Genomic DNA, 17,677 nt, shown 5'->3' on the forward strand with positions numbered 1-17,677 from the left:
ACCCCCTCCGGGAGCTCAGGGCTAAATTTAAGGTGGAGGGGACTCCCATAGACTTTGAACTTGACACAGGGGCAGTATACTCGGTCCTAAAGAAACCTTTGGGACCCCTCTCTAGTAAGCAATCCTTAGTACAAGGAGCAAATGGAAGTAGCTATCGTTCCTGGACTACTTCCCGGACTATGGACTTGGGGAAAGGAGAAATCAAGCATTCTTTCCTGGTCATACCAAACTGCCCCTCACCTCTAATGGGACGAGACTTGCTAACCAAACTCAGAGCCCAGATAACCTTTGAAGAAACTGGTCCAGAAATTGCTTTTCTTAATCCCAGTGTTCAACCACTTACCACCTCCGTCCTGACCATCAGGGCTGAGGATGAATATAGACTGTTTACAGATGACCCCTTGCCAGTTGAAAGCCAAGACACCGACTTTTGGTTAAGACTAGTTCCAGAAGCTTGGGCCGAAACTGCTGGACTGGGGTTGTCTACCTTACAGGCTCCAGTAGTGGTAGAGTTAAAAACTACTGCTGTCCCTGTGAGAGTTAGGCAGTACCCCATGAGTCAGGAAGCGAAGAAAGGCATAACTCCTCATATCCGGAAACTTCTCCAACAAGGGGTCTTAGTAAAATGTCAGTCAGCCTGGAATACTCCATTACTCCCAGTTAAGAAGCCTGGAACTGGGGACTATCGGCCAGTACAGGACCTAAGGGCAGTTAACAGTCAGGTGGAAGTCATCCATCCCACTGTGCCAAACCCATACAATCTCCTCAGCACCCTAAGTCCTGAAAGAGTATGGTATAGTGTATTGGACTTAAAAGACGCTTTCTTTTGCCTGTCTCTACATCCAGCCAGTCAACCCTTATTTGCTTTTGAGTGGAGTGATCCTGAGGCAGGAATTTCAGGCCAACTAACCTGGACCAGATTGCCTCAGGGATTTAAGAACTCCCCTACCATCTTTGATGAGGCCTTGCACCAAGACTTAAGTCTCTTCCGCAGCCAGCACCCCCAGGTAACCCTGCTCCAGTATGTGGACGATATTTTACTTGCAGGAAAAACTGAAGAAGATTGCAAGCAGGCCACCCATGACCTGCTGAAGGAACTTGCTCGGCTAGGGTATAGAGCATCAGCTAAGAAGGCGCAGCTGTGCCAGAGAGAGGTGACGTTTCTGGGATACATGCTACGAGGGGGAAAGCGATGGCTGACGGAGGCCCGGAAGAAGGTCGTGGCACAGATCCCTGCACCTACTACTCGCCGGCAGTTACGTGAGTTTCTGGGGACGGCAGGTTTCTGCCGCCTCTGGATCCCTGGTTTCGCCAACTTGGCAGCCCCACTGTACCCCCTCACAAAAGGGGATGCCAAGTTTGAGTGGACCCATGAATGCCAAAGGGCGTTTGACTCTATCAAAACAGCTCTGCTCACAGCCCCAGCCCTGGCCCTCCCTGATGCTAGCAGGCCTTTTACCTTATATCTAGAAGAGAAAGGGGGAATGGCAAGGGGAGTGCTGACACAGACGCTGGGTCCGTGGAAAAGGCCGGTTGCCTATCTATCAAAGAAACTAGACCCAGTGGCCAGTGGGTGGCCTAAATGTTTGAGAGCAATAGCCGCAGCTGCACTTCTGGTAAAGGATGCAGATAAAATTTCCTTGGGACAAAAGCTGACTATAATAGCCCCTCATGCTCTGGAAAGTATAATTCGACAGCCCCCCGACCGTTGGCTCTCAAATGCCCGTATTACCCACTATCAGAGCATCCTTCTAGACAAAGGCAGAATAACTATCGGCCTACCTGTGATTCTCAACCCGGCCACCCTGCTCCCTGAAGAGTCAGAGACACCAGTGTTGCATAACTGCCAGGATTTGCTGGCCGAAGAGAGTGGGCTGAGAAGGGACCTACAGGACCAGCCATTAAAGAACCCTGATGTCATATGGTACACAGATGGGAGTAGTTTTCTCCAAGATGGAGAGAGACGAGCTGGGGCTGCAGTGGTGAGTGACCATGACGTTATCTGGTCCAAATGCCTGAAAGAGGGGACCTCTGCTCAGCGAGCTGAGTTGATAGCCCTTACCAGAGCACTAGAAATGGCAGCAGGAAAAAGGGCAACCATCTACACAGATAGCAGATATGCTTTCGGAACTGCCCATGTCCATGGCGCTATCTACCAAAGGAGGGGACTCCTGACATCTGCAGGAAAGGAAATTAAACACAAAGAAGAGATATTGCGTCTTTTATCTGCTCTTCTCCTACCCAAAGAACTGGCGATAGTTCACTGTCCAGGTCATCAAACGGGAAAGGAAACCGTCGCGTCCGGAAACAGAAGAGCTGATGAAGCAGCAAAGGCAGCAGCATCCCGCATGAAGGAGATCCCTGCACTTATTGTTACTGAACCTGACAACCTCCCACCAGTGTCAACAACTGTAGACTCCCTTTCTGAAGAACCAGAGGTAAATCAGTATCTGAAAACTCTTCACCAACTCACCCACTTGGGGGCCAGAAAAATGATGGAGTTAATTAAGGAATGGCCTCGGGTACCAAAACCAGAGAGGCTAAAGGAAATGGCCGAAAAAATTGTAAGGTCCTGCCAACCCTGTCAACTGGTAAATGCCTATCCTACTAAAATGGGAACCGGAAAGAGACTGAGAGGGGAGAGACCAGGCCAACATTGGGAGATTGATTTCACTGAAATCAAGCCTGCCAAATATGGACTAAAGTATTTGCTAGTCTTTGTAGATACATTTTCAGGTTGGGTGGAAGCCTACCCATGCAAGAAGGAAACAGCCCAGGTGGTGGCTAAGAAGATATTAGATGACATCTTCCCCAGGTTTGGACTTCCTCAGGTAATTGGGTCAGACAACGGACCAGCTTTTGTGGCCCAGGTAAGTCAGGGATTAGCCAAGACCCTGGGCATAAATTGGAAATTACACTGTTCGTATCGCCCGCAGAGCTCAGGGCAGGTAGAAAGAATGAACAGATCTATTAAGGAGACTTTAACCAAATTATCTCTAGAGACTGGCATAGGGGACTGGACTACCCTCCTACCTTCTGCCCTCTTCAGGGCTAGGAATACCCCTTTGCCCTCTTTGTGTAAACTAACTCCTTTTGAAGTGTTGTATGGTGCTCCCCCCCCGGTGCGAATGCTTTTTGAGCCTTATGATGTTTTCTCTTCCACCTCCACTCCCTTAGCAGCTCGGCTGGCCGCCATCGCTGCCCTACAAAGCCAAGTCTGGAAAGAACTCAGACAGGCATATGAACCCGGAGAATTGACGGTGCCACATCCCTTCAAGCCGGGAGACCAGGTCCTGGTGAGACGGCATCGCTCGCAGACACTGGAGCCTCGGTGGAAGGGACCTTATGTCGTCCTTCTGACCACCCCTACTGCTGTTAAGGTGGACGGCATTGCTTCCTGGGTTCACGCCTCCCATCTGAAACCTGCCCCTGCTGACCTCAACCGTAATGAGTGGAAAGTGGAGCGCACCGAGAATCCTCTCAAGATTCGAGTCCGGCGAACACACTCTAGCCCTGATATGCCCTCTGACTCTAACAATGCTCCTCCTGGCACTGGCTGAAGGAGGACTCGATGAGTCCATAAGCCCAGAAGAACTGGTAAAAAAACTATTTGGAAACCCCTGTGACTGTGTGGGAGGCTATCAACTCAACAGTAGGCTCCTGTACACTCGAGCAGTAGACTGTGGAACTAGAATTGCTTACCTCCAGTCCCCTACTTCTTCCCAAGTGGGGGAAAAATCAGAATGGGTGTGTAGAGAAAAACCTCAACCCTTGCCTCCCTCTTCGGGGGGGAAGTGCCCTGCTCGATGTGTGGAGCTTACTCAAGTTCACTCCCGGTGCTATCGGGAGTATCGAGAGTGTACCAAAAATAACCGGGCATATCTGGTGGCCAGACTCACTGAAACTTACAAGGGGAGCATAGGAGGGAAATGGACAGTTAGTAGGCATAGATCTCCCTATGGAGTCGCAAGTTGCATGGCTGAAGTGGGAGACTTGGTCTGCTGGCCCCTAAAGGCACCCATTCACATCTCGGATGGTGGAGGGCCAACAGACCAGGAAAGAGAAAAAAAGGCCATAGACTGGGCTACAAAGGAAGTGGAGACTAAAATGCCTAAGTGGCCTCGGCACCCCTCCCTCCGACCCCGGATGCCTGCTGAGAAGTTAGATCCAAATACTCATGGCATCCTAGAAGAAACTCACAAACTTCTTAATCTCTCTAACCCTACTCTAGCTGCTGATTGTTGGCTTTGTATGAGAATGGGGGAAAATTGGCCTTTGGCTATCCCTGTCCAACTAGGTAATCTAACCTTTGCTTCTTCTAGCTGTACCTATGTCAAACCCTTTAAGGTAGTCCCCTATAGCTTTGAATCATCTGTTTGCTATTCGCATAACAGCACCGAATCTATAGACCTGGGTCAGGCAGGGGCTACTCAGTGTTCAGAAGTCCTACCTGCTCCCTCTAGCCCAGGGTGTTTACCTCCGGGACGGGCATGGATATGTGGTGGAAATTTGGCTTACTCTCTTTTTCCCCAGAACTGGACCGGAATATGCGTCCCAGCATTAGTGCTCCCCAACATTGACATCATTCCGGGGACAGAGTCCATCCCCTTGCCTAGCATAGATCTCTTAGGCGGCACCCGACGGTCTCGACGAGCTATAATGTTCCTGCCCCTACTGGTAGGGCTAGGGGTAGCGGGTGGACTAGCAACCGGAAGCGCAGGACTAGCCATATCAATAGACAAATATGACAAACTCTCGCAAAAATTAATTTCAGATGTGGACACAGTATATAGTTCCATTAATGATGTGCAGGACCAGCTTGACTCCGTGGCTGAAGTGGTATTACAAAATAGGCGGGGGTTAGATTTGATCCTGGCAGAGCAAGGAGGGCTTTGTGTGGCCTTGCAAGAAAAATGTTGTTTCTATACTAACAAGTCAGGAATAGTGCGAGACAGGATCAGACACCATCAAGAGGAGCTTGCCCAAAGAAGAAAAGAGCTATTAGATGGTCCCTTATGGTCCTTATGGGGTGGGATTCTCCCCTATCTAATGCCCCTACTGGGACCCCTCCTGAGCCTTTTACTTCTGGTAGCCATTGGTCCATGCATAATCAATCGGATCACTGCGTTCATACGAGCCCAGGTTGGGGACGTTAAACTTATGGTATTACGTCAACAATATCAAGAATTAGCTCAGGCAGATAATTTTAATCAGGAAGTGGAGGCCCCTGACCACATTAACTTCTAGGATTAGAAGTTTTTACTACAAGAAGTGGGGAGATGAAAAGGAATAAGATCCATGCCGGGTTTTACTTAGATCCATGCCGGGTTTTACTTAGATCCATGCCGGGTTTTACTTAGATCCATGCCGGGTTTTACTTAGGTTTTACCCAATGATCCGCGCTATCGAGCCGGAAACCCTACCTCACCAATGGTTTGCGTTACTGTGGCGGAAGTCCCGCCTCTACTCCTATCTCACCCAATGATCCGCGCTATCGAGCCGGAAACCCTACCTCACCAATGGTTTGCGTTACTGTGGCGGAAGTCCCGCCTCTACCCCTACCTCACCCAATGATCTGTGTTACCATGGTGGAAACCCAGCCCTCAAGGAAGTGCATCATTCTACTTCCTTCTCCTCCCATTTCCCATCTTATATAAGGGGTAACCAGCCGTAGCACGAGGTCTTTCTGGCTTTGCTCTGTGGGAGGAGGCTGTAGACCCTGGTACCAGAATAAAAGAATCCACCTAAGCGTTTGCTTGAGTTGGTTTCCCTTCATTTCTCCGAGACGGAGCAGAATTTGGAATCCTCGGACCGGACAGTATTCAATGGCAACTTTAATAAAGTGAATAAACCATTTAAGACAGTAAAGCATTGTAAACAAATGGTTAAAATCCTGAATCCCTATATTCCAAAACCCCTGATTATAAGTATTTGGGATTTATAAACATTTATTTACACGACTTTACTGCCTTAAATGGTTTTTTCACTTAATTAAATGTACCATTGAATATTGTGGGTTAAATAGTTTAGTGGCATCCAGTTCATTTCAACCGCTTACCTCTTCAGCCTAGCCGGGACTTGTTGCTGTAGGCATCTTGCATCTCAGCAATCCTAGTGAGACAAAGTCCTTTCACGAGAGGAAAATGTATACACAAACAGACGAATATGAAATATGAAATAATGATACCACACACAGTGTATGTGGGGGTCAACACATTTCTGGCGACAAATTTAGTTTTTAGGCAAGGGAGTATATAAAGGGTAAAGAGACAGTCATATCATGAAAGGAATTTCCACATTTGTTTTCTTTCAAAGAATGGGAACTATCAATGTACATTGTTTGATCTTAAAACAAATACACATAGCTTTAGGTGGTTTGTAACCTTAGAATTGAATAGGTTTCAATTAGGAGCCAGAGGTTAAAAGGAAGGCTGATTTCTTACATATCAAAGTAGTTCCTGGCCCTAGGTGTCATTACTGATGTAAATGAAGGGATTGTAGGAATCCTGGTTTTCTTCCTAATAAAAAATATCCTTAACCTGAGGGAAAAGTTTTCTAGCTAGGGGCTAAGACCCACTTCCTATGATCTGGTAATAGAAAGAGATAAAACTTATGAAAGGGGTACAGAATTATACCTAGTAAAATAGCCTAGTTCTACACTGGCCAAACCTGTTTGTTAGCAGGTATTTAAAGTGACAGGAAAGTCCCTGAGGCAAAGTCATCCTGCTGTGGTGCTCAAAGACAAGAAGAGAAGACTTAGCATCTTGAAGATGCTATGTTTTGACTTGGCCTTAGGAAGTAAATAGGCTGACAGAAAGGCAGGTAGCTGACAACAGGCTAAACTCAAATCTTTGAGTTGCAAATATACTTAGCCAGCAGGGAACTTTAGCAGCTTACTTTGGTACTGAAATTTCTTTTGACTGCATAATGACTGAGGCCATATTTCTGTAGTTTTGCAAGGGAGACAAATCCAAATAAAAGAGATATATAATGTCATCGCATGTCATGAATATAACAGGAATATAGCCAGTAATCCATGCAGGGGTTATGATTGACTTCTCCAATGGGCCTTCGGACTGAAATATTTCTTGGGAGAAAATCAGGCACTGCACCAGGAAAGCCAATAGTCACATCTGGTGTGTGCTTCCGTTAATAATGGAAACATCTATGTTGCATGCGTGACAACTTGTGGACTGAGCTGAAGCACTGCCCCCTCCAGCAGATGACAGAAGATGACTGGAGACTATGTGTGTTTGATTAGGTGCAGTGCACCGAATCAAATAACCTTTATGACCTCGAGCATAAGCCCAGTTCAGGTCTTCTGGCACAAATTTTATGCTGAAAAACTAGGCTTATACTCGAGTATATAGGTACATATATATGTATATATACATGTATATACAATGTATATATACAATGTTAATTTGTACATTATGTATACATAATATGCTGTGTATGTTTACAACTTTCATACATACAAACAACTTTGAATACAAGACTCAAGTTGGGCAGCTACACTTAAGATCATACAATAAGACTGTATGATAAAATAATTTTATATGAAGATTTTTTTCTATTTGATCAAATATGAGGAAATCCAGCTCTACAAATTGTGCTAAAATACTCACTGAAATTTGTCACTTAGTATACTTGCTCGTATTTTGTTCTCCCAGTAGCATAATTTACAGAGAAAAGGCAATTTTATGGTAACTGAATAAGCAGAGTATTTAATAAATAAATATTTTCTTCATATTAAAATTTGTTCCATTCTCCTGATTAAAATTCTTTTCTTAAATATGTGTTCATCTGTATACTTTTATGCAATGTCACAGTGGTAAGCAACCCAAAATATAATTGTCTTAAAATAGCATGTCCAGAAAGTTTGTTTAGAGGGTAAGGAGCTTGCCTTGCATGCAGCCAACCTTTTGGCATCTCTTATGTTCCCCTGTGCACTTTCAGGGTTGTTCTATACCTAAGCAAAGCTTTGAGCGACTCAAATATACTTCCCTCCCAAAGTGAAATACAGCAAGATGATATTTTTTATTCATGATATGGATCAACATGGTATATTTCGTCCTCTTCGTCTGCATTAATAGAGGATTAGCTATTTCTATGTTATGATTTCAGAGGTAAAGAAAAATAGAGCATGATTTATTAAGCTTTTACTCTGACTGTTTGTTTTACAAAGTGAGCTACATTTGATCTCATTTCATTGACCATAGAAAGATCAAAAGGAAGACAGAAATACTTATAAAACCACTAATGAACTCTGTAAGATATGTCTTATTATTTGTCTCTTAACAAGGTCATAAAGGTAGTAGGTAGCAGAGGGCAATTAATAACCTAAGTTGCATTGAATTCTTACATTTCTTCTACAATGTCGTCTTGCAGCACACAAAAATAATGTGAAAATTAAGAAAACTCTGTTTTAGCTCAAATTAAAGAAGAATCTTTACTAAAAGAGCCTACCAATCACTACTTATCTTAAGTGAGAAAGAAGATATTCTTATGTTTGTGAAGGATTGAAATATAAAATTTCTTGAAGGAGTAAGAGAGAAGAATGAGTAGAATGGGTAGTGTATATGGAGGAATAATTCATTCAGTTGTCAGACTGCTCCTTCACTATATGTGTGCATGTATATATATATATATGCTCCAGGATTAATTTTAATATTGAGTAATTAAATTAATATTGAGTAATTAAAGTTCTTTATTTTTTCTCTAGGAAAATATAAATATCGATGAAGCCTCCAGATGCCTGGTGAAACATATACTTGCAAACGAGTGTGATCTAATGGAGTCTATTGAGCCGGATATTGTGAAGCCCCATCTCACATCGCCCAAGGTTGTCAGCTGTTCCGGCTGTGCTAAATCCTAGTGGGCTCCTTTGATAGCAGATGTTAGAAATAATTCCACTATCTCATGAAATGTGCCTCAGTTTTATCATCTTGGACAAATGCCAAGATAGATACACAAGACAAGCCAAAAATCTATGCTGTATGTATCACAAAAGAGAAAGAAATAGAAAATATTCTTCTTATGTTTTCTTCAACATCAGCACAATGTTTACATGTTTTAAATATTAGTCTGTTACAAAATTCTGTCCTGTAGATGAAGAGAATTCTATAAGGCCAGAACCTATTTTGTTATTTGATTTTTTGAATTAGCTAAAGTCTCAGATCTTAAAGAAAAAGGTCATAAGAAGAGACTAGCTCTTAAGTTAAGCATTGGATTTTGCTTTATTCTTGGTGTCTTTGTCTATATATTAATATGTTCTATAAAGAAGAAATAGTAATTCCTCAGAAATGACCTGTAGTCTCAACAGCACTAAGAGTTGTCTCATAAACAACTTTAAAGTTCAATAGACAGAGTTGTGGCTCTTACTGTCCCTTACCTTGTGTTGGTTTTATTGAAAAAGTATAGGAAAATGCTGAGTTTTATGTCTCCTGTATGTACTTTCTGTTAGCCCACTCAGATTCAAGCTGTAGCAGTCTCTCATACATGTAATATATATACATAGATGTATACATATAAGTGAAAAATAAAACTTTAAAAAATACTGTTTTCCTATGTCTAAAAATATTGAAAGTTTCTTATTATTGTAACCTTTTTCACTGTGATATTCATCTACAAATCTTAAGACTTATTTCTGAAATATATTTAAGAAAATATTAGAATTATATCATTTTATTCTGGTAAGAGCTTCCAAGCTGTGCTTAGAGGACATGGAGTTATTCCCAGTAGTTCTTCACGATATAGGCTAGTGGTTCAATGCTAAGGCCTAAGGTTGTTTTTCTGAAGAGTAAGAGGTCTTGTCATTCCCCAGTAATCTCAATCCTTCAACAAATATGTATTGAACAAATATTATATTCCAAATACCTTAGTAGATAAATTTAGTAGAAAAAGTCCCAACATGCTATTGAGAAGCAAATGATTAATTGGACACAAATTTTAGCTACTATACATGTTACAGACCTTAGGTGCTATAGGAAACTAAAATAGCTAAATTATTTACCATGTTTCAAGAGATAAATTAAAAAGATATATATTTTGAACATTGTGAATTCAGAGACTGCAGCTTAAGAAATGCTTAAGGAAACAGAATATCTGTTGCTACCATTTGTTTCATAGAATACTGGTATATGGCCATATTAAACCAGCTAGCTCTTCCTTCTTTTTGTCTTTTATTCATCTGGTAATATTTTATATCCTTAAAGACCAGCACAATTTCCACAAATTAGTAGCTTCTATCAGTCTTTGTAGGTATTATCAATCTCTTTCCACCATTTTTTAGTTCTTGGTCAATTCTATCATCCAACAGTCACATTCTGCGAGTGAAACATCAACTGTTATTTATACATCATATGCTATTGGACATGCACTGATATATAAGCATACCTTTATCATTCACTTAATGTCTTCATTAGTCCAATATAAAATACTTATTTTGTTTTATATATAAAACAATTAAAGTACAGAGATAATTAATAATTTTCTAAAGTTCACACAGCAAAATAAGAATTAATTCTAATATTCTGTACCTAATTATTCTAATAAACTATGCTCCTCTAGATTTCTGGAAAAGAAAATACTGTTAATATAGACCAGGAAATGCTTATAGGTTTTACATGACAATTACAAATAAGAAGTTTTCTTAACTACAATGAGGGATATTACTTTTGTCAGTAGACAATATATGCAAAATGCTTAGCATAATTCCTAAAGCTTGATAAACATTTGATGGTTTTTATTTTATTCTGTCAGCCCAGTTATTTATTAAGTTGAGGTGGTAAAAATAAATATAGCAGATAAAAGTGATAGGTTTTATAGGAAAAGTTAAAATGTTAAAAATGAGTCCATGGCAAATCTACAGACAGAAGGTAAATTAGTTGTTTAAGCTTGACAATATTAGGACTAACTTAAAAATACATGGGGCCAGCAAGATAGCATGGAGGTAAGGTGTTTGCCTTCCATGCAGAAGGACGGTGGTTCGAATCCTGGAATCCCATATGGTCCCCTTTACCTGTCAGGGGCGATTTCTGAGCCTAGAGCCAGGAGTAACCCCTGAGCGCTGCCGGGTGTGACACACACACACAAAAAAATTACATGGGTTTTCTTTTAGGTATGATAAATGCTATAAAATTGTTTGTAGTGAGTCTTTTGCAATAAAATTCACAAATGTAATAAAATATAAAAGAAAACCCAAATACAAACGTTTGTAATCACGGTGCTTAAACAAAAATATTTTTTAAAAAGATGGAATATTTTACAAGGAATGTCATATATGGTATGCATACAAATATTAAACCTATGAACAAAAAAGGCATGAAAATAATGGAGAATCAAAGTGATGTTATATTGTTTCCTCAATGTATGAGTTTAACCCAAGTATGGAATGCATTTATGGATATATTTCATAATTAAGAATATTAGGATTCTGGGGCAGGAGAGATAGCATGGAGGTAAGGTGTTTGCCTTTCATGCAGGAGGTCATCGGTTCGAATCCCGGCGCCTCATATGGTCCCTTGTGCCTGCCAGGAGCAATTTCTGAGCCTGGAGCCAGAAATAACCCCTGAGCACTGCCAGGTGTGACCCCAAAACAAACAAACAAACAAAAGAATATTAGGATTCTGTTAGTACCTACTATTATTTTTATTTTATTATATCTAGTTATTTGTCACTTCTGAATACATTACTTTTCTCAGATATTAATACTAACATTTGCATTAATTTAATTTATGATTAGTCTCTTTATCTCAAAAATATGTTTGAATTTTTGATATCTCTATCATTAGATAATTTTACAATATGGGAAAATAAAATAACAAGAAAAATTCTAGTACAGAAAGTCAGGTGGACTATGTCAAAGTATTTCTCAAAAGAAATAGGGGAGCAAACATGCACGACTTAACTTCATTGAAGCGATTATGAAATTTTTTCAATAAAATGGGTCTTTTTGGTTACATTTGATTGATTTTTGGACATTAATCATGATATAGAGTAGAATATTGTTAAATATAATATACTCACTGGAATTGTACTCACAAACAATAATTTAAAATTTATGTGATTCAAGATTTTAGATTCCCAGATTAAGTTTTAAAGCATAAACAAACTTATAAGAAATCTAAAAGAAATCATATTAGAATGTTTTAAAGGTCAAATACCAAAGAATTGCTATTACTTATATCAGAATACATGGGGTTTATTTTTTTCTGAACTACTATTTCAAGAAAGACCTATGACAGATGTATAATATCTCTTAATTTGTATTCATTGAATTCCTTAATTAAACAGCTATCAAGTAACTTCTTTGAGCAAGTTTTTATGTATAGTGCATTAAATAGGTCACATGTCAAATTTTCCTCTAAAATTCATGATGCTAATATATGCTAATTTCATCTTTTCACTGATTGTTGTCATGGAAACATGAAGAATAAAAGTCAAGGGTTCTTGCTTTTTAAATTTGGTATTTTCTTGGGAAAAAGGATGGTGTGGGATTTTTTTTATAATAATAAATGTTGATATATTATTATGATATTTATAACTCAGGTTTATATATTTTCTAAAAATAATTGTTTAATAAGCAATATCACCATAGTAGAGGTAATTTAACAATTTTTAGATGAAGAAGCAGGATGATAGAAAATAATGTCCATCTGTACACTGCTCTGACAGAATTTTTTTGTCAGTATTCATGCTTTCTGGTCACAGTTTTCTAATCAGAGGCCCAGGTTCCACCTGTTAAAATGGCAGATTTAGGGGCATTGTTATGGTTAATTGATTCAGGAAACAGATTTACTTAGAGAGATTATTGAAAGTAATCAAAGAACACAGAAGAATAGAAAATTTAAAAAAATGTGGAAGTACAAACTAATGTGTAGTCAGAATCTCTTAAAAGGAGCATAAAATGGAATTTTTGAAAACATAAAAGGGTGGTTCATTTTAAGAAAAGTGAAACTTAATTATTCTTTGTGGCAAAGAAAATAAAATGAGAGGACATAAGTTAACTGTATTCAGAAATATGTTGTTTAGATATAAATAGCACTGGAACTACAGAGAAGAGTTCTAGAGTACTCAACTACAGAGTTTGGACATGGAACTACAGACAGTTTATGGGGGACACAATCACTTTGCAATGACAAGTAGATGGAATAATTCTCAATCACTATTACTGAAAAGTCATTGTAGTAAGTGAAGTAAAATATTTTTAGGATCAAAGATAATGCCAATGTGGTACAGCATATATGTCCCAGTTTCTTCTTTTTAAGTACCTTTTGGCCTTTTATGGTTCTACACAAACTTTATAATTGACTATTATAATTCCTTAAAGAATACTGTCAGAATTTGGATAGTAATTATCTAGTGGTTTAGGTAGGTTTATATTGGTTTGGGTCATTTTGGCAACAATGATTCTTCCAATCCATGAGCATTTCCTAATGTCTTCTTCAAGTTTTCTTAGGCATTTTTAGGGTTTTCATGGTTTAGATCTTTTGATAGCACTTTTTAAAATTTCTTAATTATTTTTATGGAAAGAAAATATGCCACATAGTTTACATAACTAATCATAATACATTTGTTTCAAGATGATGGAAGCCAAAGTTGTTCAAAAGTACAAAGAAAATAGAGAGAAAAATGAAAAAAGTAAAACAGAAGAGAAGAAAAAAGAAAAAGTTTAGCAGTAAGGATATTTGTGAAAATTATTGTATCTGCAATTAAGTCATTAATACAATTGTAGAAAGTTTTGTAAGCTCTCTTTTTTTTAAAGATAAGAAATAACAAAAATACAATAAAAAAGGTGTGTGTGCCAGTTGTTGTTTGCATAAGCACAGCAAAATATGGGAGAAATAGAAAGAAAAAACCTTTGGCCTAAAAACAGGGAGACTTTATTCATGAAGTATTCTGGCATAAGACCAACTCCAGTCTCCAGCCATACTAAGTTGTTCAACCCCAAAGTCTTTCTCTGTGGTCTCAGTAAAAGTTCTTTAAAATCACTGTTGTTGCTGTCAGGTTTCTGTAGTTAGAGATCCTGGGTTCTATACAGATCCTATATTGAAGTCAGGGTGAGAAGGAGTGTCTTCTAGTTTCATCTCAACATTAGGTGGCAATGCAGAGAGCCCTGCCCTGAATATAGGTGGTTGCTGTTACAAAGTCGTCAAGGTGTCATAATAACCCTTCTGGGATAAATTGATGCCAGGGCAACAGTAGAGTCTTCCCTGGTAGAATTTTGATTCCTGGCGATGGTGTAAAAAACACATTTGTTCCCATAGATAGTATCTAAGATTCAGGGGTGAATGGTCAATGACCGATTTTCTGAAGCCTAAGTCAAGTCACTATGACAGGTGATCAGGGTGTAAGGCCCCATTGCAGTACAAAATTTGTGTTCCTATCTCTGTTGATAAGAATTTATTTGCATACATAATATTTCTCCATTTTAATGTGCCAATGCAAAAAGGAACAATGCCACCAGTACATATGGAGGCAGAGGTAACAAGCCCAACCATCCCCATAACCTGGTTTTAACATGAAATCTAAACACTAGAGAAACTTATCTACTAGAATTCCTTACTAAAAAGACCCCCCAAATGGGGGAAACTGCTGCTACATAAGAAGATATTCAATAAAGGTTATACCTATTAAAAATACATCTAAAGAAATATTCGAAGGCAATATACATGTTCTTTTTTTATTTTAATATAGAACGCTTCACGAATTTGTGTATCATCCTTGTGCAGGGGCCATGCTAATCTTCTCTGTATAGTTCCAATTTTAGTAAAACATGTCCCCTTTAAGTCTTTTGAAATAGACCAGAGCGGGGGTGGGGGGGACACAGGTAAAATCCGGAGCACAGCTTCAGCCTGTGATTTGGTCTTGTGGAGTCTAAAAAATGACTCCCAGAAGTCACATATAATGCCCTTAAGCTGGGGGCTTTTCAGAAAGCAAATCTTGTAGTAAGCAAAAGTCCACAGTGAAGGGAGGTGGGGAAAAGGGGTTGCCGAGACCAAATCAGTAGCAGCAGCCTGAGAAGAAGCTGATACACTGCTGCTACTGATTCTTTGGGAGTAGATTTGCAGCTGACTAGGGTGGAGGGAATGTTCTGCTTCATGAGGAGTTAGTGACTGAGGGTAAACAGAGATAATGGGGAGTAATAACTGGTGGGGGGGTGAAAGTCTAGAAAATAATTTGAAAGGTGATAAGCAAATGGGGTGTGAGGGGTTATATAGGACAAGGGAAAGGACAATATGTAACATAGACATTATATAGATATTAGACATTAAGATGGCCAACACATTCACTCATGTACACACATGGACAGATACTGAGGACTGATCCATGGGTTACAGTTGAAAAGCTGACCCAGGTGAAATCAGACAGAATGGTTAAAAAATATAAAGCTGGCAAGTCAGATGGAAAGGTTTTCCATTATTTAGGCCCATCATGATTGGTGAGGGAAAACTTTACTGAAGAAATTCTTAGTGGTTTAGATTGTGTATAGAGCATTCTTAAAAACAATCATAATTTTTAAGTCTAGAAAATCAAGTGATATGGTAATAAGTACTGTAAGAGCAATCTACACCATGAAATATTGTCTAGCAGTTCTTGATTATCGAGTTTTCTTTTCTAAAAGCAATATAAAATTATGTACATTATGGTATAATGGTAAAATACCTACAATTGAAAACAGATTTAAACAACATATTCACTGGATGAGCTCTGAAACAGGAGTTCATGGCATGTAATAGAATATTCCACTGCTATCTGTGGACATAAATATTAGATTATATTAAAAGGCATAATCAAGTAGAAAATAAATAGGTTAGAATTTTTGTTGTGACATTATCATAATGAGCCCTGTCTTCTGAGTATATTATAGTATATAATTGTGATGTGGAACTGGGCTGACCAAACTATATTTCCAATTACCATTTGTAGACCAAAAAGATCAAGGAGTTATTATAGATATAGTAAAATTAAGACATTAAAACTACTTATAGTGAGGATTGTAGTAGAAGTCCAAATGCTTCCAAATGCATTGTGCATGTTTTGTAGATAAAAGCATTAGAATATTATTATAGATATCTATAAAGATCAGTTGATTGGACACCTGCTCAAACTAAACAGTTAAATTAGTTCTTGATGGGAGAGTTTAATCCATTGACATTTTAGGAAACTATTGATAGAAAGGGCTATTGTGTCATTATATTGGCAGGGTTGTTGGAATCTGGTTTGTATAATTGCTCTTTGAGTAGCTCATTTAGGATTAGTTTGGTTAGCACAAATATGCTAAGTCTTTTTTCGTTTTTGGTCTGAGAATGTTTTTAACCTTCTCTTCCATATAAATGAGAGTTTTGCTGATAGTGGACTCCAGGTTGAAAGTTTCTTTCAGTAAGTTTGAATATGTCATCCAATTCTTGTATGGATTGTTTCAAATGGAATATCTGGTTTGATTCTTGTGCAGTTTCCTTTACTTGAGGCATTTATTTTTCTCCCTTACTGCTTTAGAGAGTTGATCTCTTTCTCTTTGGTTGTTTTTCTGCTTTTTGTTTTTGTTTTTTGGCATTTGGATTACCAAATGTTTTTGTGCTGTTGTGCTATGGTTTATTTTGTTTGGCACTCTTTTACCTCTTGTATTTGTAGAGAAACCTCTTTCTCAAGGATGGATAAGTTCTCTGCTATTATCTCCCTCACAACTTGTTCTTCCCCTTTCTCATTTTTCTTCTTCTGGGATTCCTATAATTCAAAGATTATTTCTCCTATCTTTGTTCATTAAGTCCCTTCCATTTTCTTTCAGGGTTATGTCTCTTCTTGTATTTTTGACTTATTTATCCCAACTGGCTTGTAATTTGTCTTCAAGTAAGTCTATGCGATTCTTCATTCATGTAGTTCTACTATTATGGCTTGCTAACATGCCTTTTAGTTCCCTCATTTCCATTTGTATAGATTCTCCCATCTTTTGAAAGAGTTCTTCTTTGAGTTGGTTGAATTATTCATCTATAGATTTCTTTGTTTTTGTTTTTGTGTCACACCCGGCGGTGCTCAGGGGTTACTCCTGGCTGTCTGCTCAGAAATAGTTACTGGCAGGCACGGGGGACCATATGGGACACCGGGATTCGAACCAACCACCTTTGGTCCTGGATGGGCTGCTTGCAAGACAAACGCCGCTGTGCTATCTCTCCGGGCCCATCTATAGATTTCTTAATTTCACAAGTCAGTGACTCTTTGATTTCCATTGCTAAACCATTAAGTGTTGATTTTAGGTCCTCATCTATAAGGTTCAGGCTTTTGGGAGGACTTGGAGATTTGCCAGGATTATCTCCATATTCCCCACATTTGATGTCCTCTTTAGTTTCCCCATTGAACTTTGCCTTTAGTGTTTTGGAGTGCTGGATTTTTCAGGCTGTTGAAAGAAGTTCTAGATCCAATCTGCCAGGAATTCTGGCTGGCCCCAAAGGGCAGGCAAAAGTGAAGGCAGTGAAACCCCAAAAGAGACTGAGGGAAGGACGGAGAGGAGAGGAGGCCTCATTCTTTTGAGCTTGATTTTTTATAGGACTTTTGAGTTAGTTGAATCTCCTCTATTCATAGACTTATTTTACTGGTGAATATGTTCTTAATTTTAGGTGTCAAAGCAATGATGTTGATTTTAAGTCATCATTTACGTCGTCATTGATCAGGCACA

At 39.1% G+C, this 17,677-nt stretch overlaps 1 protein-coding gene and 1 pseudogene across 1 annotated transcript in view; one reads left to right on the forward strand and one right to left on the reverse strand.

The window, feature by feature from the left end:
- Window positions 1–9,460, forward strand: part of RAB38 (RAB38, member RAS oncogene family) — a 59,790-nt gene extending 50,330 nt beyond the window's left edge. Inside the window, exon 3 of the mRNA XM_049781373.1 lies at window positions 8,726–9,460. Coding sequence (XP_049637330.1) covers window positions 8,726–8,878 — 153 coding nt within the window. The 3' untranslated portion in view covers window positions 8,879–9,460. The remainder of the gene's footprint in view (window positions 1–8,725) is intronic.
- Window positions 9,461–14,690: 5,230 nt separating this feature from the next.
- Window positions 14,691–14,805, reverse strand: LOC126019883 (uncharacterized; annotated as a pseudogene).
- Between the last annotated feature and the right edge of the window lie 2,872 nt (window positions 14,806–17,677).

Source organism: Suncus etruscus, chromosome 9, assembly GCF_024139225.1.
Source record: "Suncus etruscus isolate mSunEtr1 chromosome 9, mSunEtr1.pri.cur, whole genome shotgun sequence".
Taxonomy (NCBI): Eukaryota; Metazoa; Chordata; class Mammalia; order Eulipotyphla; family Soricidae; genus Suncus; species Suncus etruscus.